The sequence below is a fragment of the Cyanistes caeruleus genome, chromosome 2 (assembly GCF_971803275.1).
Source record: "Cyanistes caeruleus chromosome 2, bCyaCae1.hap1.1, whole genome shotgun sequence".
Classification (NCBI taxonomy): domain Eukaryota; kingdom Metazoa; phylum Chordata; class Aves; order Passeriformes; family Paridae; genus Cyanistes; species Cyanistes caeruleus.
In genome coordinates, this window is record NC_141702.1 from 110,374,502 (window position 1) to 110,388,418 (window position 13,917).

The 13,917-nt window shown below is 41.4% G+C and overlaps 1 protein-coding gene across 32 annotated transcripts in view; it reads left to right on the forward strand.

Moving 5' to 3' along the window:
* The window catches only part of ATL2 (atlastin GTPase 2), a 39,233-nt gene that overhangs the window by 11,859 nt on the left and 13,457 nt on the right, over nucleotides 1-13,917 (forward strand). For 30 of the 32 annotated variants that reach the window (XM_086872269.1, XM_086872251.1, XM_086872198.1 and 27 more), the window contains 2 exons: nucleotides 8,769-9,046; nucleotides 13,443-13,577. In XM_086872269.1, coding sequence (XP_086728395.1) covers nucleotides 8,769-9,046; nucleotides 13,443-13,577 — 413 coding nt within the window. Of the gene's footprint in view, nucleotides 1-7,711; nucleotides 7,831-8,768; nucleotides 9,047-13,442; nucleotides 13,578-13,917 lie in introns of those variants that run through there. The other 2 variants (XM_086872414.1, XM_086872385.1) reach the window with 2 other exon arrangements.

Sequence of the window (13,917 nt, forward strand, 5' to 3'; positions counted from 1 at the left end):
GCAGTAGGTGTGGGGCTTTAAGTGCATGGACTTAGGTATTGTATCAATTATTATGGTTTAATTGCTGGAAAGGGATATAGCAGCCCAGGCCGGTTTCTCTACGTGCTTAGCAGCAGGGACCCTGATAGAAACTGTTTTTCTTGTAGCAGTGTGAGAAAAATCTCTTCCTCAAGTGGAGATAAAGTGAAGACATGCAAAATGTGATTTTTTTTAAAAATTTTTTTTCTTTTACTGTGCCTTGTGTAGAACTTTTTTTTCCTGTTTTGATTTCCATTGTTGATCTTTGTGTTAATTGTGTTGATGCATGTTGTGTTTCCCCTGTTACCCTTCCCTTTCATCTGGTGCATATCAGTGATAGCCCTACCAGGTTAAAAACAGTTAAGAAGAGAGAAAGAGAAGAAACCAAAATGTTCCATGGAGCTGTCTGCAGGTAGTTACTGGATCAGTTTTGCAAACTGTGTGATCTAGAGAAGACAGTTTTTTAAAGAAACCTACACTGGCTCTGTACTGCCCTTTATTCTTTGAAATTAGATGTAGAATTCTGGAGTTCAGTGCTGGAAAAACTGGCTGGAAGGCTCTGTTAGCTGCAGGAACTGAAAAAGAGTTGGGAAGCTGAGTGTGAACTGAGGTTGGGCTGAAAGATCACTTTTGGTTGGAAGTTTCATTGAATTGTTAAGGTTGGAAAATGCCTCTAAGATCAGAGTCCAACTGTTATCCTGGTGCTGCTGTATTCTCCATTAACAGCATGTTCCCAAGTGCTACATCCACTTGATTTATAGTTATGATGACCTGTGATTCCACCACATCCTGGGCCAGCCTGTTCCAATACCTGACCACCCTTCCCATGAAGAAATGTTTCTTAATATCCAAGCTAACCCTTCCCTGGCACCATTTGAGGCCATTTCTTCTCATTTTGTCACTTGTTACCTGGGAGAAGTGACCATCCCTCACCCCACTACAGCCTCCTTTCAGGGAGTTGCAGAGTGTGCTAAGGTCACCTTGAGCCTGCTTTTCTCCAGGCTAAACTCCCCCAGCTCCCTCAGCTGCTCCTGATAAGAGTTGTGCTGCAGACCCTTCACCAGCACCTCAGGGTCTTTCTTGCAGTGAGGGGCTCAAAGCTGAACTCAATATTTGAGGTGTGACCTTACCAGTGCTGAGTACAGGAGGTTGATCACCACCCTCATCCTGCTGGCCACACTGTGGCTGCCATTCAGCTTGTTAAAAGCAAAAAAGAAAAGTTTGAGCCTCTTTGGCTTCCTGTGTTTCCTTACATTGGTGTTTGTGACTGACAACTTGTTTATCCTGGAGGTGATCAGTAGGAAACCTGACCCTTTGGCATACCTTCCTGTACAGCCAAAGGAAGCACTTGCTTTGCTTTCTGCTGAGCTCCTCTGTGGCCGTGGTGCGATGCATCTCGGTAACTAAACCACCTCTGACTGGCAAGCTAAAGACCAAACATGGGGTAATTGCAGTTGGCATCTCTCACTTTATTCTTTTCTCCTTATTCTTGCTCAAAATACCAATTTAGGTTAGCTGCTCATTGTTTAAATTACTGGCTGTTGACATGAGGATACGTGCAAGGTACATAAAACATGGTTTTGGCCTAAACCAATTAGAAAATACCAACTTCTTGAGTGAGCAACAACCTTAAATAAAATCACTCTGAAATACAAGCAGAAGTGTGTTTGGTTTAAGTGTGTGGCCTGTAAAGATCCAGTTAGCTTTCGGTGTTCGTGAGGAGCTGTCACTTGCCATTTCCAGAGTTCATGGTGAACTAGGACATTGTCAGATCTGGAGTACTCTTATTTCCATCCTCAAGAGCCTTCATGATGGGTAAGAAAGCAGAGGAAAGGTGGGCAAGAGGCCTTTTAATGCTTTCATATGCCTTTACTGTTTTAATACAGCTTTCTTTGAGAGTGCTGGAAAAGTACTGGTGAATCTTACTGTGGGTAGAGATCCTGTTAGGTCCTTCAGTGAGTGTGCTATTAATAGCCGTGGTTTTTGGGCAGAGGGGAAGAAGGATGAGAAACATGCTTTGCCACTATCCTTACCCTGCACAATTTTTTTTGTAGCTATGGAGAAACATCTTTCTTACCAAGTTCATAATGTGCTTTCTAAAAAGCAACCCTTTTATATATATATATATTTTTTTTTTCACTTACGGGGTTTGTACTGCTTTTGTCTTAGTCTCTGCTTATTGGCATTCTCTTACTTGAATTGGCTGAGAAGAGCTGAATTTGAGAGTTGACTTTTTTTGCTACACACTTTCATTATATGAAGTTTCCCTCTCACCTGGTAGGTTTTTTTGGTTTTTTTGTCCCAGTAAATGGAGAACACAAAATGCCAGCTTCTCAGTATTTTGTGTAGGGAACAGCTGTCTGCTCCTGCATGCATGCCGACCATTCAGCACAGAAGCAATTTAAGGCACTTAGGAGTAGACAAGTCTATTGTTTGATTAGTTGTGGTGCTTCAGAGGTATCTAGGTCATCAGAATATCTTATTTTTCCCCTTCCCTTGCAGAATTGTAGCTTCAGGTGCTTCTCAGCTCACGGTTTATGTAACAGTTCTAGATACGTCCCTTTAACATCCCATTGCCCTGAAGGAACACGGGGAGTTAAATGTGTCTTTTCCCCCTGTACCCTGCCCCTACTCCTCTATTAGTCTTATTGGATGTCCAAACAAATCTTTGGAACTTAGCTCAGTCCTATTTATAGCTGAAATATTTGAAACATTTAATTATTTCTGGCCTTAAAATGAGCTACTTGGCACTATTTACTAGTCAGCAATAAGAAAGCAGCGATGCCTTAAGGTCTGTGTGAGCCCCATAGCTTCCTGTGAGTTTATTGCATGGAGTAGGACTGCTGGAAGAAGGGGAGGACAATTTTATGGCTTAAATCTAGTAATTATTTTTATTTTTTTTTTTAACAGAAGATGTGTCCAAATAAGGTTTGAAGGTTAACATATTTTCTTTCTATCCTCTGGAACTCAGTTCACAACATGCCTACACTTTCCTTCGTTCGCTACACCAAAACAAGAAATGTTTAAGCAGTTTGTCTCCTTTCTCTCCAAGGAAAATTTTCTACGTGAAGCACTGAGAGAATGCCTTACATTGAAATGCAGTGCAGCAGTTTCCTCATGATAAATTATTTTAAGCTTTTGATTCAAGCCGTGAACTCCCTCTGGGTGTGGAGGTTGAACAAAATTTCAAGCAAGATGTCTTGAGCTTAGTGCAGCTCACTTCAGTTTGCTTTTCACCCTTCAGGTGGTGGTGGGGGACCCTGTCAAGCATCTGTATTGAAATGTGAATGGGGGATTTGAGCTGCTGTTGTATGGAGGCAAATGTGTGGAGCTGTAGAGCACCAGGAAGAAAGAGTTCAGGGATGCTGAAAGCTGAAGGGGTGCTAGGAGTCTTGATTTGAAGTTGACTTCTAGCAAAGTGCAGGTTTCTGTGCAAACCAGATATTAAGATTACCAGCTAGAAGATTTACAGCTTTTATACTCTTTAAACTCCTTGTGATAGAGCAAATGGAAGTACTGACGAGGGATAGTTACACTAATGAAAGTGACTTAAAACTAAAAAGCAAGTGGAATTTAAATGTATTTTAATGTTCTGCTGCATTTGTGGGTAATTGTGTTCAACTCACTGTCCACAGAAGCAGTTACTAATTGTGATTCAGTGCTTGTTGATCAAAACACTGTACTGTATCTAAAACCAAGTGAGTTTAGCAAGTAGTAGTGTGCTTTTTTTTTTTTTTAATAGAAGGATGTGGGTAATGTGTTCAAAGAGTTCAGGCTGTATTAAGCTGAAACTTAAAGGTAACTGTTAGTACTTCTTGTCAATTAATGTGCTTAAAGGGAAGAAATTGCATTTAAAGCAGGCTGTCTCTTATTTTCATAGCATGCAGGTGTCTGAGTGTTTTCACTCTCGTGTTCTTTCACTGCAGGGCAAGTAGGTCATCAGGTGCTGGCTATGTACTTAGGGGAAGCAGGAATTAGCTTTTCATTTTGCCTCATGCTTTAAGAAATGGGTTATTTAGTGGGGTTTGTTCAGTTGAAATACTGCCTGCATACACAAGAAGCTACTGTTCTCAAAAATCTGGCTTAGTATTTCAACAAATGGTGCTTGTTCTGGGTACTTAGCTGGTGAGAATAAATAGCAGTCATGCTGTAGTGGTTACAGAGTGGAGTGAGGAGTTTATAGGAAACTGAGTGGTAGTATCTTCCCTTGGCTATATTTGCTCCCATTCAAATCTGTCTGCTTCTGTGTCTTGCTGCACAATGTTGCTTCTCTTGTGTCTCTCAGCCTGTTTGACCTGGGTTAGGAAGTGATCGTGCCAGTCAGAACCATGCATTAGCCCACAGGTTCTAAAGGAATAATTCAGGTTGGAGGAAGCCAAAATGATGTAGGGACTGATTGGTGAACAGCCACAGTAATAGGTGTGAATGGATGGCAGACTTCAGGGGCAAGTCTAGTTGATGATCTTTCTGCATCAGACAGGTGATCTTTTTTGCTCCAGACAGAGCAGCAGATGTGACCTTAGTCTGGAGTCTCCTAGTTCAGTACTACAGAAACTTCAAAGGTCAGGTGAACATCTTGAAAAAAAGAAAAGTATAGCTGTGATTTTCTGGGCCTGCAGCACTGTGCTACAAGTTCTAGTGCCATATGGCTTGACAGATGAGAACTCTTATGTATGTACTAAAAGCCCAAGGTTCAGATCTTCTGTGCACATGGGGATTTCCAACAGCATAGTGATCAACTCCATGAGTGAGTTGGGTGAATCTACCAGCCTGTCTTTAATCCTGTGGCAGGAGGCAGTGTTGCCTCTCCGTTGTGGATGCAGAACATGGAACATTCCTCTGAAACAACCACTCCTTGTGTGAATGTGAAATTGGGTTGGTAGCTCCATTACTGGGATGGAGCTGGGCTTAGCAAAGTGTTAAAATGTACTACAAAAAATAAACAAAACCCCCAAACCAATGAAAGTCTGTTGTTTTGGTTGCCTCTGTAGCAGTACTGAAATGTATTGTCATGGAGACCTGTACAGAGATGTCCAAAGTATTGTCCAGCAGGTTAGGAAGACATCAGTGTGGAAGTGGCCATTCTGTGAATGCCACCTCTTGTAAAGTTAGTACTTGTGTCTTTTATACTTGATTTGCTGGGACTGGACTATTGCAAGAACCTAGAGCAGTCTGTGGAATTTAGAACAAATCAGCTTAAATTCCGAGTTTTAAGTAGTACACTGTGACTGTGCTGGGGTGGGTGAGGAGTGGGGGACAGCCAAGGGACAGGGCTTTGAGTTCTGAATTGCATAAACTTCTGGCCTGAGTTGACCTGACAGTGCTGTCAGCATGTTTATTTTATGAACTACTTTGAGGACTTTTGCAGAGAACTGGACTGTGAAGGGGGTTGCTTCTTGTTCTGACCTTTGTTTCCAGAGACTGCATTGAAAGTAATTCTTGGAAGTGTAATGTGAGCTTTCTTCCCATGATACTGAAGCCTTCTAGAAGGGCTTCCTAAGTGCTGCCTGAGACAGTGACTAGCCAGAGTGACAGGGTGAGCAGCCAGAAGGCAGGATAAAGAATCAGAAGGGTGTGGCATCTGCTTAGGACACCTGACAGGGTGGCATATGCTGATTATGTTGCTGGGACAAGCAGCACTTGTTCTATAGTTAACATGCTTGACCTGTGCAATGTCTGTCCTGGTGATTGCCAACTAGTTCAAAATCTTGAAAGGAGGGGTGTTCTCTGCCACTCAGGCATGAAGTTATCAAACCAGCTCTTCTGGATGGATCAAGTTGCTTTCACAGCTGTCAGCACTGCAGTTCTCCACCCTCCAAAGTGCTTGACTGATGGCCATGATGGTCTTTTCTGTAGGTAGGCTGGGAACTTTCAGATATATTAGGCTGGTTAGTCAAAGGAAAAAAAAAAAAAAAAAAGCCAACAAACCAACTTGGTGCTCCGGACTTGACTTGCAGTTTCTGCTGGTAAGTGAAATCTAATAGGTGTTGATTATGGTCTAGGATGAATCTTCTCTCCTGTTCCCTCTGAGCTAATGAGCTTCAGTGGTACAGAGTGCTGTTAACAAGATGTGAGCTTTTAATGGGCATATTGTGTGTAAGCTCTTGATAGTACTATCTCCTTATGATAGGGAGAATCTGCTTGTTTATAAATAACTAATGATAGAGGACCATTCAACTTGTATATTCAGAAATCTCCTTGGCCTGAAGAGGTTTTGTGTGGCTGTGCTCTGCACTGGCACAAGGATACTGCTGCAGCTTGAGGTGTTTGAGGTCTGACAAGTTTTGATGACTTCCAGGTAGGACAGGATGGTTAATGTCAGGCTCCAAGTGACTGAAGAGAAGCTGCATGTGTGGCTTCAAACTATTTTTCAGTCTGCCCTAGTTTACAGACCCAATCCCTTACTGCAGCTGAAGTGAAGTGTGTATTTAAATAAAAGAATAGGAGGCTGTTTCAAGTAACCAAGTTACACTTGTTACCAGGGGCATACCTTGAAGCAGAGGCTTTGAAACATTTTGTGAGTGTGTTTGCTAAAACACAAGCACCTCTTGGATCTGACTTCAATACTTTCATCAATAGAATATTCCCTTTATGTTTCTAGGCTGTGATGCTGGAAGCTTTCTTTCTGACTGTCAAAATCTTCATCCTTCTGTACCTGGGCTATCCTTCCCAAGTTTTCTGGCCTCCAAAGGATCCTGCCTATGTGAGGCAATGCCTATTTAGAAACTCTTTTCAAAAAAGAGGAGAGGGTTTATTTAATATTTGGGAATACAAAAGCTTTAGGCCAAAGGTGAGAGGCTTTCCTCTGAAGTGGTGACTAATCAGTGTGAATGTAGTTTGTATAATTTGGTGTCCTGTTGACAGATTTGCTTTTAAAAATTACTCCTTCCAGTTGTCAGGCCTGCTAGTATAATCCGTTTTTTGGCCTGCTGTGTTAATCACTTTGAGTTAGGGTGATGCTGGGGGCTGTTGTGCACACCCACTTGGATAATGTTGGAGTTTAGTTCTAGCTGCTTAGGATTTAAACACTCAAGTATATGTCCTGTTCAAACCAAGTACCATGCAAGCTTAATATATTCTAACCAAATTTTTTTCAAGTTTTAATGCCATTGGGCTTTGGGACAGCGCAAGATTTGATGCTTGGAAGTGGAAACATCCTCTGTCATTTTGCAATTAAATGCAGCATTGTCAGAGCTGGTTAGGGAGACAGTTGCTGGAGAAACTTCAGGGTCTCCATGTTACCAGCTTTTCAAATTCATGGTAATAACTGCAGTGTCTCATTACATCCACAGATCTGGAGTTCATAAGTCTTTTGCTGAGAATGGTATCTCACATGCAAAGTCTGTCAGGAATGGCTTGGCAGGTCCAGTGAGCATTGGCAGGTTCTCTGCCATGAATGAATGAAACTGTGTGTTCCATGGTGCCTCATGGATGCATCCTGCAGGAGAACACTTGTGGGCTGCTTCCACAGGAAATGTCTCTGTGAGCAAGACATCAAGGGATTGGGGGTGGCTGCTGCCTTGTCTTGGAAATGGAAACATGACTACAGGGACAGTGTACTGCAAATCATATGTGATAATCCCAGATAAGTAACTGGTAGGAAGGTGCCTTGATCGGGTTTGTGCACATGGGCTTCCAATAGGACACGGCAAAATGTAAATTGGGAGTGGGAGGCAATTCTGTAAGCATAAAGATGTTTTCCAGATGCTTGCTGGGAAAAGTGGAGTCAGGAATGGTAGAGATGATTTCTGCTGTGGGACAAACTTCAGTGTTGTGGTGCCTGAACAAGAGAGGAGACTTCACCTTGGATAGGTTAGTTTGGTTTTCTTTGAGGCCTCTAATCCAATTAACTCTTTAATTCTAGAAATTCAGGAAAATAGGATATTGGTACTGGTATAGTGTGTCTCTGAAGGCCTTCTCATTCATTAGTAACTTTAATCTTAGTTAGTTTTTTAAGCTACTGTTTTATCCTGAAAGGCTATTAATTCTTAAATTGTGTATAAAATAGTCTCTTAACTGTTTTTAATGAGTTGATACTGTTACTAAATCTTGCTTAAGTAGTGCATTGTAGGAAGAATGTGAAGCCAGAAACTACTTCAATGGTGGAGTTTTGCTTGTTTTCTTAGCCTAGAAGTGTTAGGGGCATGCACATGTTCAGTAGTTTACTGTCTTGCAAACAGGGAATAGGTGTTCTAAAGTCTGTGGTGTACTGAGGCTTGAAACAGTGTTGGAATTAGAGCAGAGCTTGTTCATCTGGTGTTTGTTATCCTGTGCTTCTGTACTCAATCCATGGTCTTGCTTGTACCTGTTGGCAAGCAAACCTGTTGACAGAAAACATTCATTTTCCCTGACATCCTTACAACAGTACAAGAAAGTGGTGATACAAAATGCCCTTTTTTGCTCCTCTTTGGAGGTTGTTTGAAACTATTAATTTTTTCCAAATAAAAGGCTCTTGTCTTTAGATCCCAGTAAAAGGGGTTTTGAAGCTGAAAATCAGGGTTGGGTTTTTTTTGTGATTCTTTAATACATAGAGGATATCTGAAAGAGAGAGGATCTGGAATATAGGCTAGACACAAAGCTGATGGAAATGGATAGGGAGCTGTCAAAAGCTACCATTGACCTCTTTACATTCCCAAGAACATCACCCTTGCTGCTGGAAATGTAAGCCCAGTTCAAGGCTTCACAATAAAAAGTGTTTCTTGCCCTAAGCTGTGACTTACTATAATGTGTTCTCACCTGTCAATTTGCAGGTAAGCTTTATGAAGAAGAAGAGGACGATGCCCTGCCAGACTCAGATGCCCTGCCAGACTCAGATGACGAGGTGGAACTGGATAAGCCACGCCCCATACAGATTGTCCTTGCTCATGAAGATGACCATAACTTTGAATTAGATGAATCAGCATTGGAAAAAATCTTGCTTCAGGAACATATTAAAGATCTTAACATAGTAGTTGTGTCTGTAGCAGGAGCTTTCCGCAAAGGAAAATCTTTTCTGCTGGACTTCATGCTTAGATACATGTATAACAGGGTGAGTAATTTGGATTTTTCCTGCAGGAGAAAAGTACTTTGGTAATTTAGTAATTTCTCTTTGTGTATGTTAACTTGAGCATAAATATAGCAAGTCAAAATTTACTGATACAGTGATGGAGGGGAAGTCAGCTACTCTGCTTCTACACTGTGAAGAAGGGTATTTAAGTACCTTATCTTGGAGTTATCAAGGGAATTTATTGATGTAAGTGGTATTGTAAGTGGACATGAGAAGAGCTTGAATGATGCAGTGTGATGGCCTTCTAGTTGAGCTTTGGGGAAGGGCTTTTCCAGCTGGTGACTTGCTTTGACTTTATCTCCTGAAATCATATTATAGCACTCGCTCATTTTTGCAGGAGAAAGTTTCCTGTTTGCTGCTTGGAATGCATTTCTGAATGCAGTCCAGGAACTCTTAAAATCCTTTTAAGTTATTGACTTGATTGATGCCTGATCCAAAATTTAATTTCTTCTTTTAGTGTGTAGCTTTTGGCTAGTGTTGTCTTGTGACTACTATGCTTTGAACCCTTGGCTTATATGGAGAAGGTAGAGTAGGTTCTTCTGTGAACCTTACATATCTGCCTGTCACAGGTTGTGGAGTGTTTCTTTTAGTCTGCATTGTGGATATTTACAGGTCAGTGGTTTTTTTGTTTTTTGAAGCTCTTAGAGGCACAGAACTGATTCCTTTTTTGGTCACTGTGCTTTGCAGTGAATTTGTACTAGCTGGCTTGAGGGAAAATTGAGATGAACCCTGCAGTTACAGGAAATACAGCAAATAAAGACTTCCTTCTCTCAATCCCAGTAGTGCCTGCTGTTGAGTTCCTCTCACTCATTTACCAAGAGCTCTGGAAGAAAGACCCTGAGGATAGGGTGGGAGGAATACAGAGTAGCAAGCTGGAACTCCTAACTTCTTGAGACCCTTTTAACCTAGGGTGGAAAAAAGTTTAATTTGATATGGATTGATTTGATATGGCTCAAAATTAACCAAACAATAAAACCCTCACCAATCACTGCAAACAAAGCAAAATACAAACTCCTACATACAACAATCTGAACAAGATGCTGAGCTGGGTAGAGGTAGTGTGAGTTAGTTTTGAAAACAGAAAGGCTGGATTTTAAACAAATACTCTTCATTTTCAGATTGTGAAATGAAACAAATGTTCATATAGCAAAACAGATTAAAATGCTGTTTCGGTCTTGTGTATCAGGCCTCTCTGTTTCCTTTATTGTGCAGTCACTTTTCTATAAATGTCCTTCAAAACAGCATTTGTTTCTCTTAAACTGAAGATGAAAGCAAGGTTGGCCATCTACTCTAACAACTATTTCTTACCAAGAACAGAGAGATCTTGCTCTCCATGTGCTGCTTCGTGCCAGGCATTTCCATTCTGAAGCTGTAGTGCTTGCAGACCCTTAGTTGAGCTGATCCAACTCACTGATGCATCAGAAGACACTGCACTTTGCTGAATTGTTTTTCTGCCAGCTCAGTGACGTAAATTGGCTTAGGGAAGGAGTTTGACAAGCATCAGAACTGCTGCAAACTGATTGATGGGAACTGGGGGTGATGGAGGATGAATGCAACGCCTCCTCTTTGGAGCACTCTTGAGTTGTGTGAAGTCAAATGATACCCTCTGCTTATCCAAATTTAGTACAGGAGGAGAGATCTTGGTATAGTTTTATAGTACTTAGCCTGAGCCCTCCATCTTTAGTCAGGCTCAATTGCAAGTCTGTATTTTCTGTGAACTAAATACTGCACAGAAAACTAAAGTGACTGTATTCAGTTCATGTCCCAGTCAAGCAATTTTTGGGTTGTCCTTTTATGTGGACGTTAATATGTCCACATGCATAATGAAAAATTTGCCAAAAACCCCCTTCAGAATCCCATTTTCTTGTCTTAAAATGAAGGCCAGAGGTCATGTGAAAAGTTGCCATTGTAAAAATCTTACTGGTGCCAGCTGAAGTCACAGATAGGATTTGGGCATGGCAGAGGTTGATCAGTGCCTTCAGGGAGGTGGGCATCTCGTTTCAAGCACTGATCCTTAGTGTTATGGTTGCTCTTCTGAAATGGAAAAGCAGCAGTTGTGTACTCAGTAAGCTGCTGCAAGGATCCTGTTAGTAAGAGTTGGGTACAGCAACACCCAAGTTTAGATGTAAAAGTTTATTTTTTTACAGGAGTGTCACCTCCTCATTTTGAATTAGTCTTCATGGTGTGCTGTGTATTAATGCACTAGGCAAATAAAGCTGCATTGGGCTTTTCCTTAGTGTGGAGTAAATTTAGGGGAAATTACCTTTTAGGTGACTGAGTTAAAATTATAGAGCAACTTCTAGCTTGATTTCAGGTTGGAGCCTTTTTTCCCTCCTCCCATCTCCTGGATATCTTTCAAACCAACTTGATGGATGGAGTCTTAAAACACTGAGCTTTAGCTAAGGAAAGATGTAGGTAACAAGCTAGAAGTATTTCAAAGTGATGCAGAGTCAGTCAGAGGCAGGCTTAAGTACATCATCCATAAGATGAAGCAGCTTCAGGTAAAATTGTGTCTGTTAAAAAACTCCTGTCCTATGGATCACGTGTGAAATCAAATGAGGTTGTATCTAGTGTTCATTGAGGGACTTGTCAAACTGTTTGTGTAGTTTTGATCTGATTTGTTACAAACAGGAATAATGTCTGGACCAAAATGGGGTTAAGCGTTCTTGTACCTAAAAGAAAAAGGGAACATACTGATTAACCGATTCTTTTTGAAAAGTAAAAAGCTGCAGTCCACTGACATACACGTACATGTGAAATATCATACAGCATTGCCAAACTGTATCCTGGAGTGTACTGCAGCACAAAGCAGTCTTGGAACTTTCATTTATAGAGTGGTCTGTGGAGGCATAAGCATCTTCTGGGATAAAAAAAGACTACTGGGAAAAGCTGTTCAGGTTTCACTTAGTGTCTCTGGTAGAGGAGTATGTGGCTGTCAAAATAAACAAATGAAAGGGAAAAAAAACCCCCAAATAGCCAAACCAAAACAACTTACCTGTAAAGACCTGTAGGACTCTTTACTTGCATACCTGTATTCCTTTTCTGAATTTTTATCAGCTTATCTCACCTATTGCTGATCCAAGTAGCAGAGTTGAGTGGCGCACTGTTAGCATTTGGGAGAATGCTGGTGCAGAACTGCTGGATTGCCTGTGTGCTGCTAGGCATGAGGAAAGTGTTCAGGCTTTTTTCCCATCCCCCTTTAGAAGTAAGCAGTTGCACTTAGTTGTTTGAAGTTTTTTTTATTCTGTACTGTCCCTGGGTATTCCTACTGTGTTCTGAAATGTGAAGAAATGTCTTGAACTGTTATCTGAAAACTGCCAGTGTGGAGTCAGCAAGGTAGAGCCCAGAAGTGAATTGAGGAATTTCCACTTTGACCTTCTCAGTGGACTCTTTCCTGGCTGGTAATCTACTCTGAGTAGTTCAACACAAATTCATTAAATGTCTCCTATGCCAGCTTGCTGTGTTCTAGCCTGTGAAAGAAAGGTTTATATACACAGAAATCCTACATGAAAGAAGTGGCAGGCAGACAACAGCTTAACCGATGAGGGGGCTACAGAAAAACCTATCAAAGTGAAACTTCCTTGGGGTGCCTGCTCATCCTTCTTACTTGCCAGTGCATGAACTACATTCCTGGGTTAGATATGCTCATATAATGGCTGGATTCTTGTGGGTGAGCTGCTGCTCTGTGTTGAAGACCTTTGAAGACCTCATTCAATTCCATCAGCCAGGAATGTTATCTGCCAACTGTACTCGCCTCTCGGATAGCTTCTCAACTTTAATATGGGTGGGTTGATTGACATATATCAAACTCTTAACCTGATTTTTTCTCTGTAACTGGCAAGTATAGATTGCAGATCTTCTGGTGGTTGTCTATTCTCTGTGGCTTCTGCAAGATGGCATTGGGAGTCTTGTACTGGCTTCTGTTAGTGCAGAGACTCAAATGCTTAGCCAGCTGTTAGTTAGGAGGAGGGGAGAGGATTAAGTTAAGATTAGGTGTTTTGTCCCTTGCAGAGGTATAGCTGTTCCTGTGTTGAAATATCTGCTATTGTGATTTAGCAGTTTTCTCAGCTGTGAGAGTGAAAGCGATGGACAAATCTGTGCTGTTCTCAATACCTCTGAGTACTTGAGACTCAAAAACTGTACACATTTACTCTTCAGTGACTGAAAAGTTGTGCACTGAAATGCCACGGTGTTCCTTTGTGGATGATGTTGAAACACAGCAGAATAGCATTGTGTTTTAGTATTTTTTGTAGGGTTGTCAGCTGGCTCTGAGGAAAATGCAATAACAGTGTGGAAGTCTGCTAAAACATAGCGTGCTAAAAAAACCCATAGAAATCTCCTCCGTGGTTTTACAGAAGTTTTTCCTTTTGTTTTGTAGACTTCTCCTTGCTGGATAGGTGGAAACACGGAGCCATTGACTGGGTTTACATGGAGAGGTGGATGTGAACGGGAAACTACTGGCATTCAAGTTTGGAGTGAAGTGTTTGTAATTGATAAACCTAATGGAACAAAGGTGAGTGCTTGATTTACCTTGATTGCTCAAGGTCTCCCTTGGAGGAGTTGTAGGCTTTCTGATTTGGTTGTTAGGTGGTGTTGTTTTGTTTTTTTGGTTTTTTTTAATTGGTTTGGGGTTTTTTTTTAAATAGAACAGAAGCTGCAGATACCCATCCTGGGAGGTGTTCCTGATCAGGTTCAGTGAAGCTCCAGGGAACCTGGTCTAGTGGAAGTTGTCCCTGCCTTTGGCAGAGGGGTTGGAAGATGATCTTTAGCAGTCCCTTTCAGCCTAAACTGTTCTTGTCATTCTAAAACTTAAATAGGACTTTGGTCTCTGTGCACTTTTAATGTCATGGCAT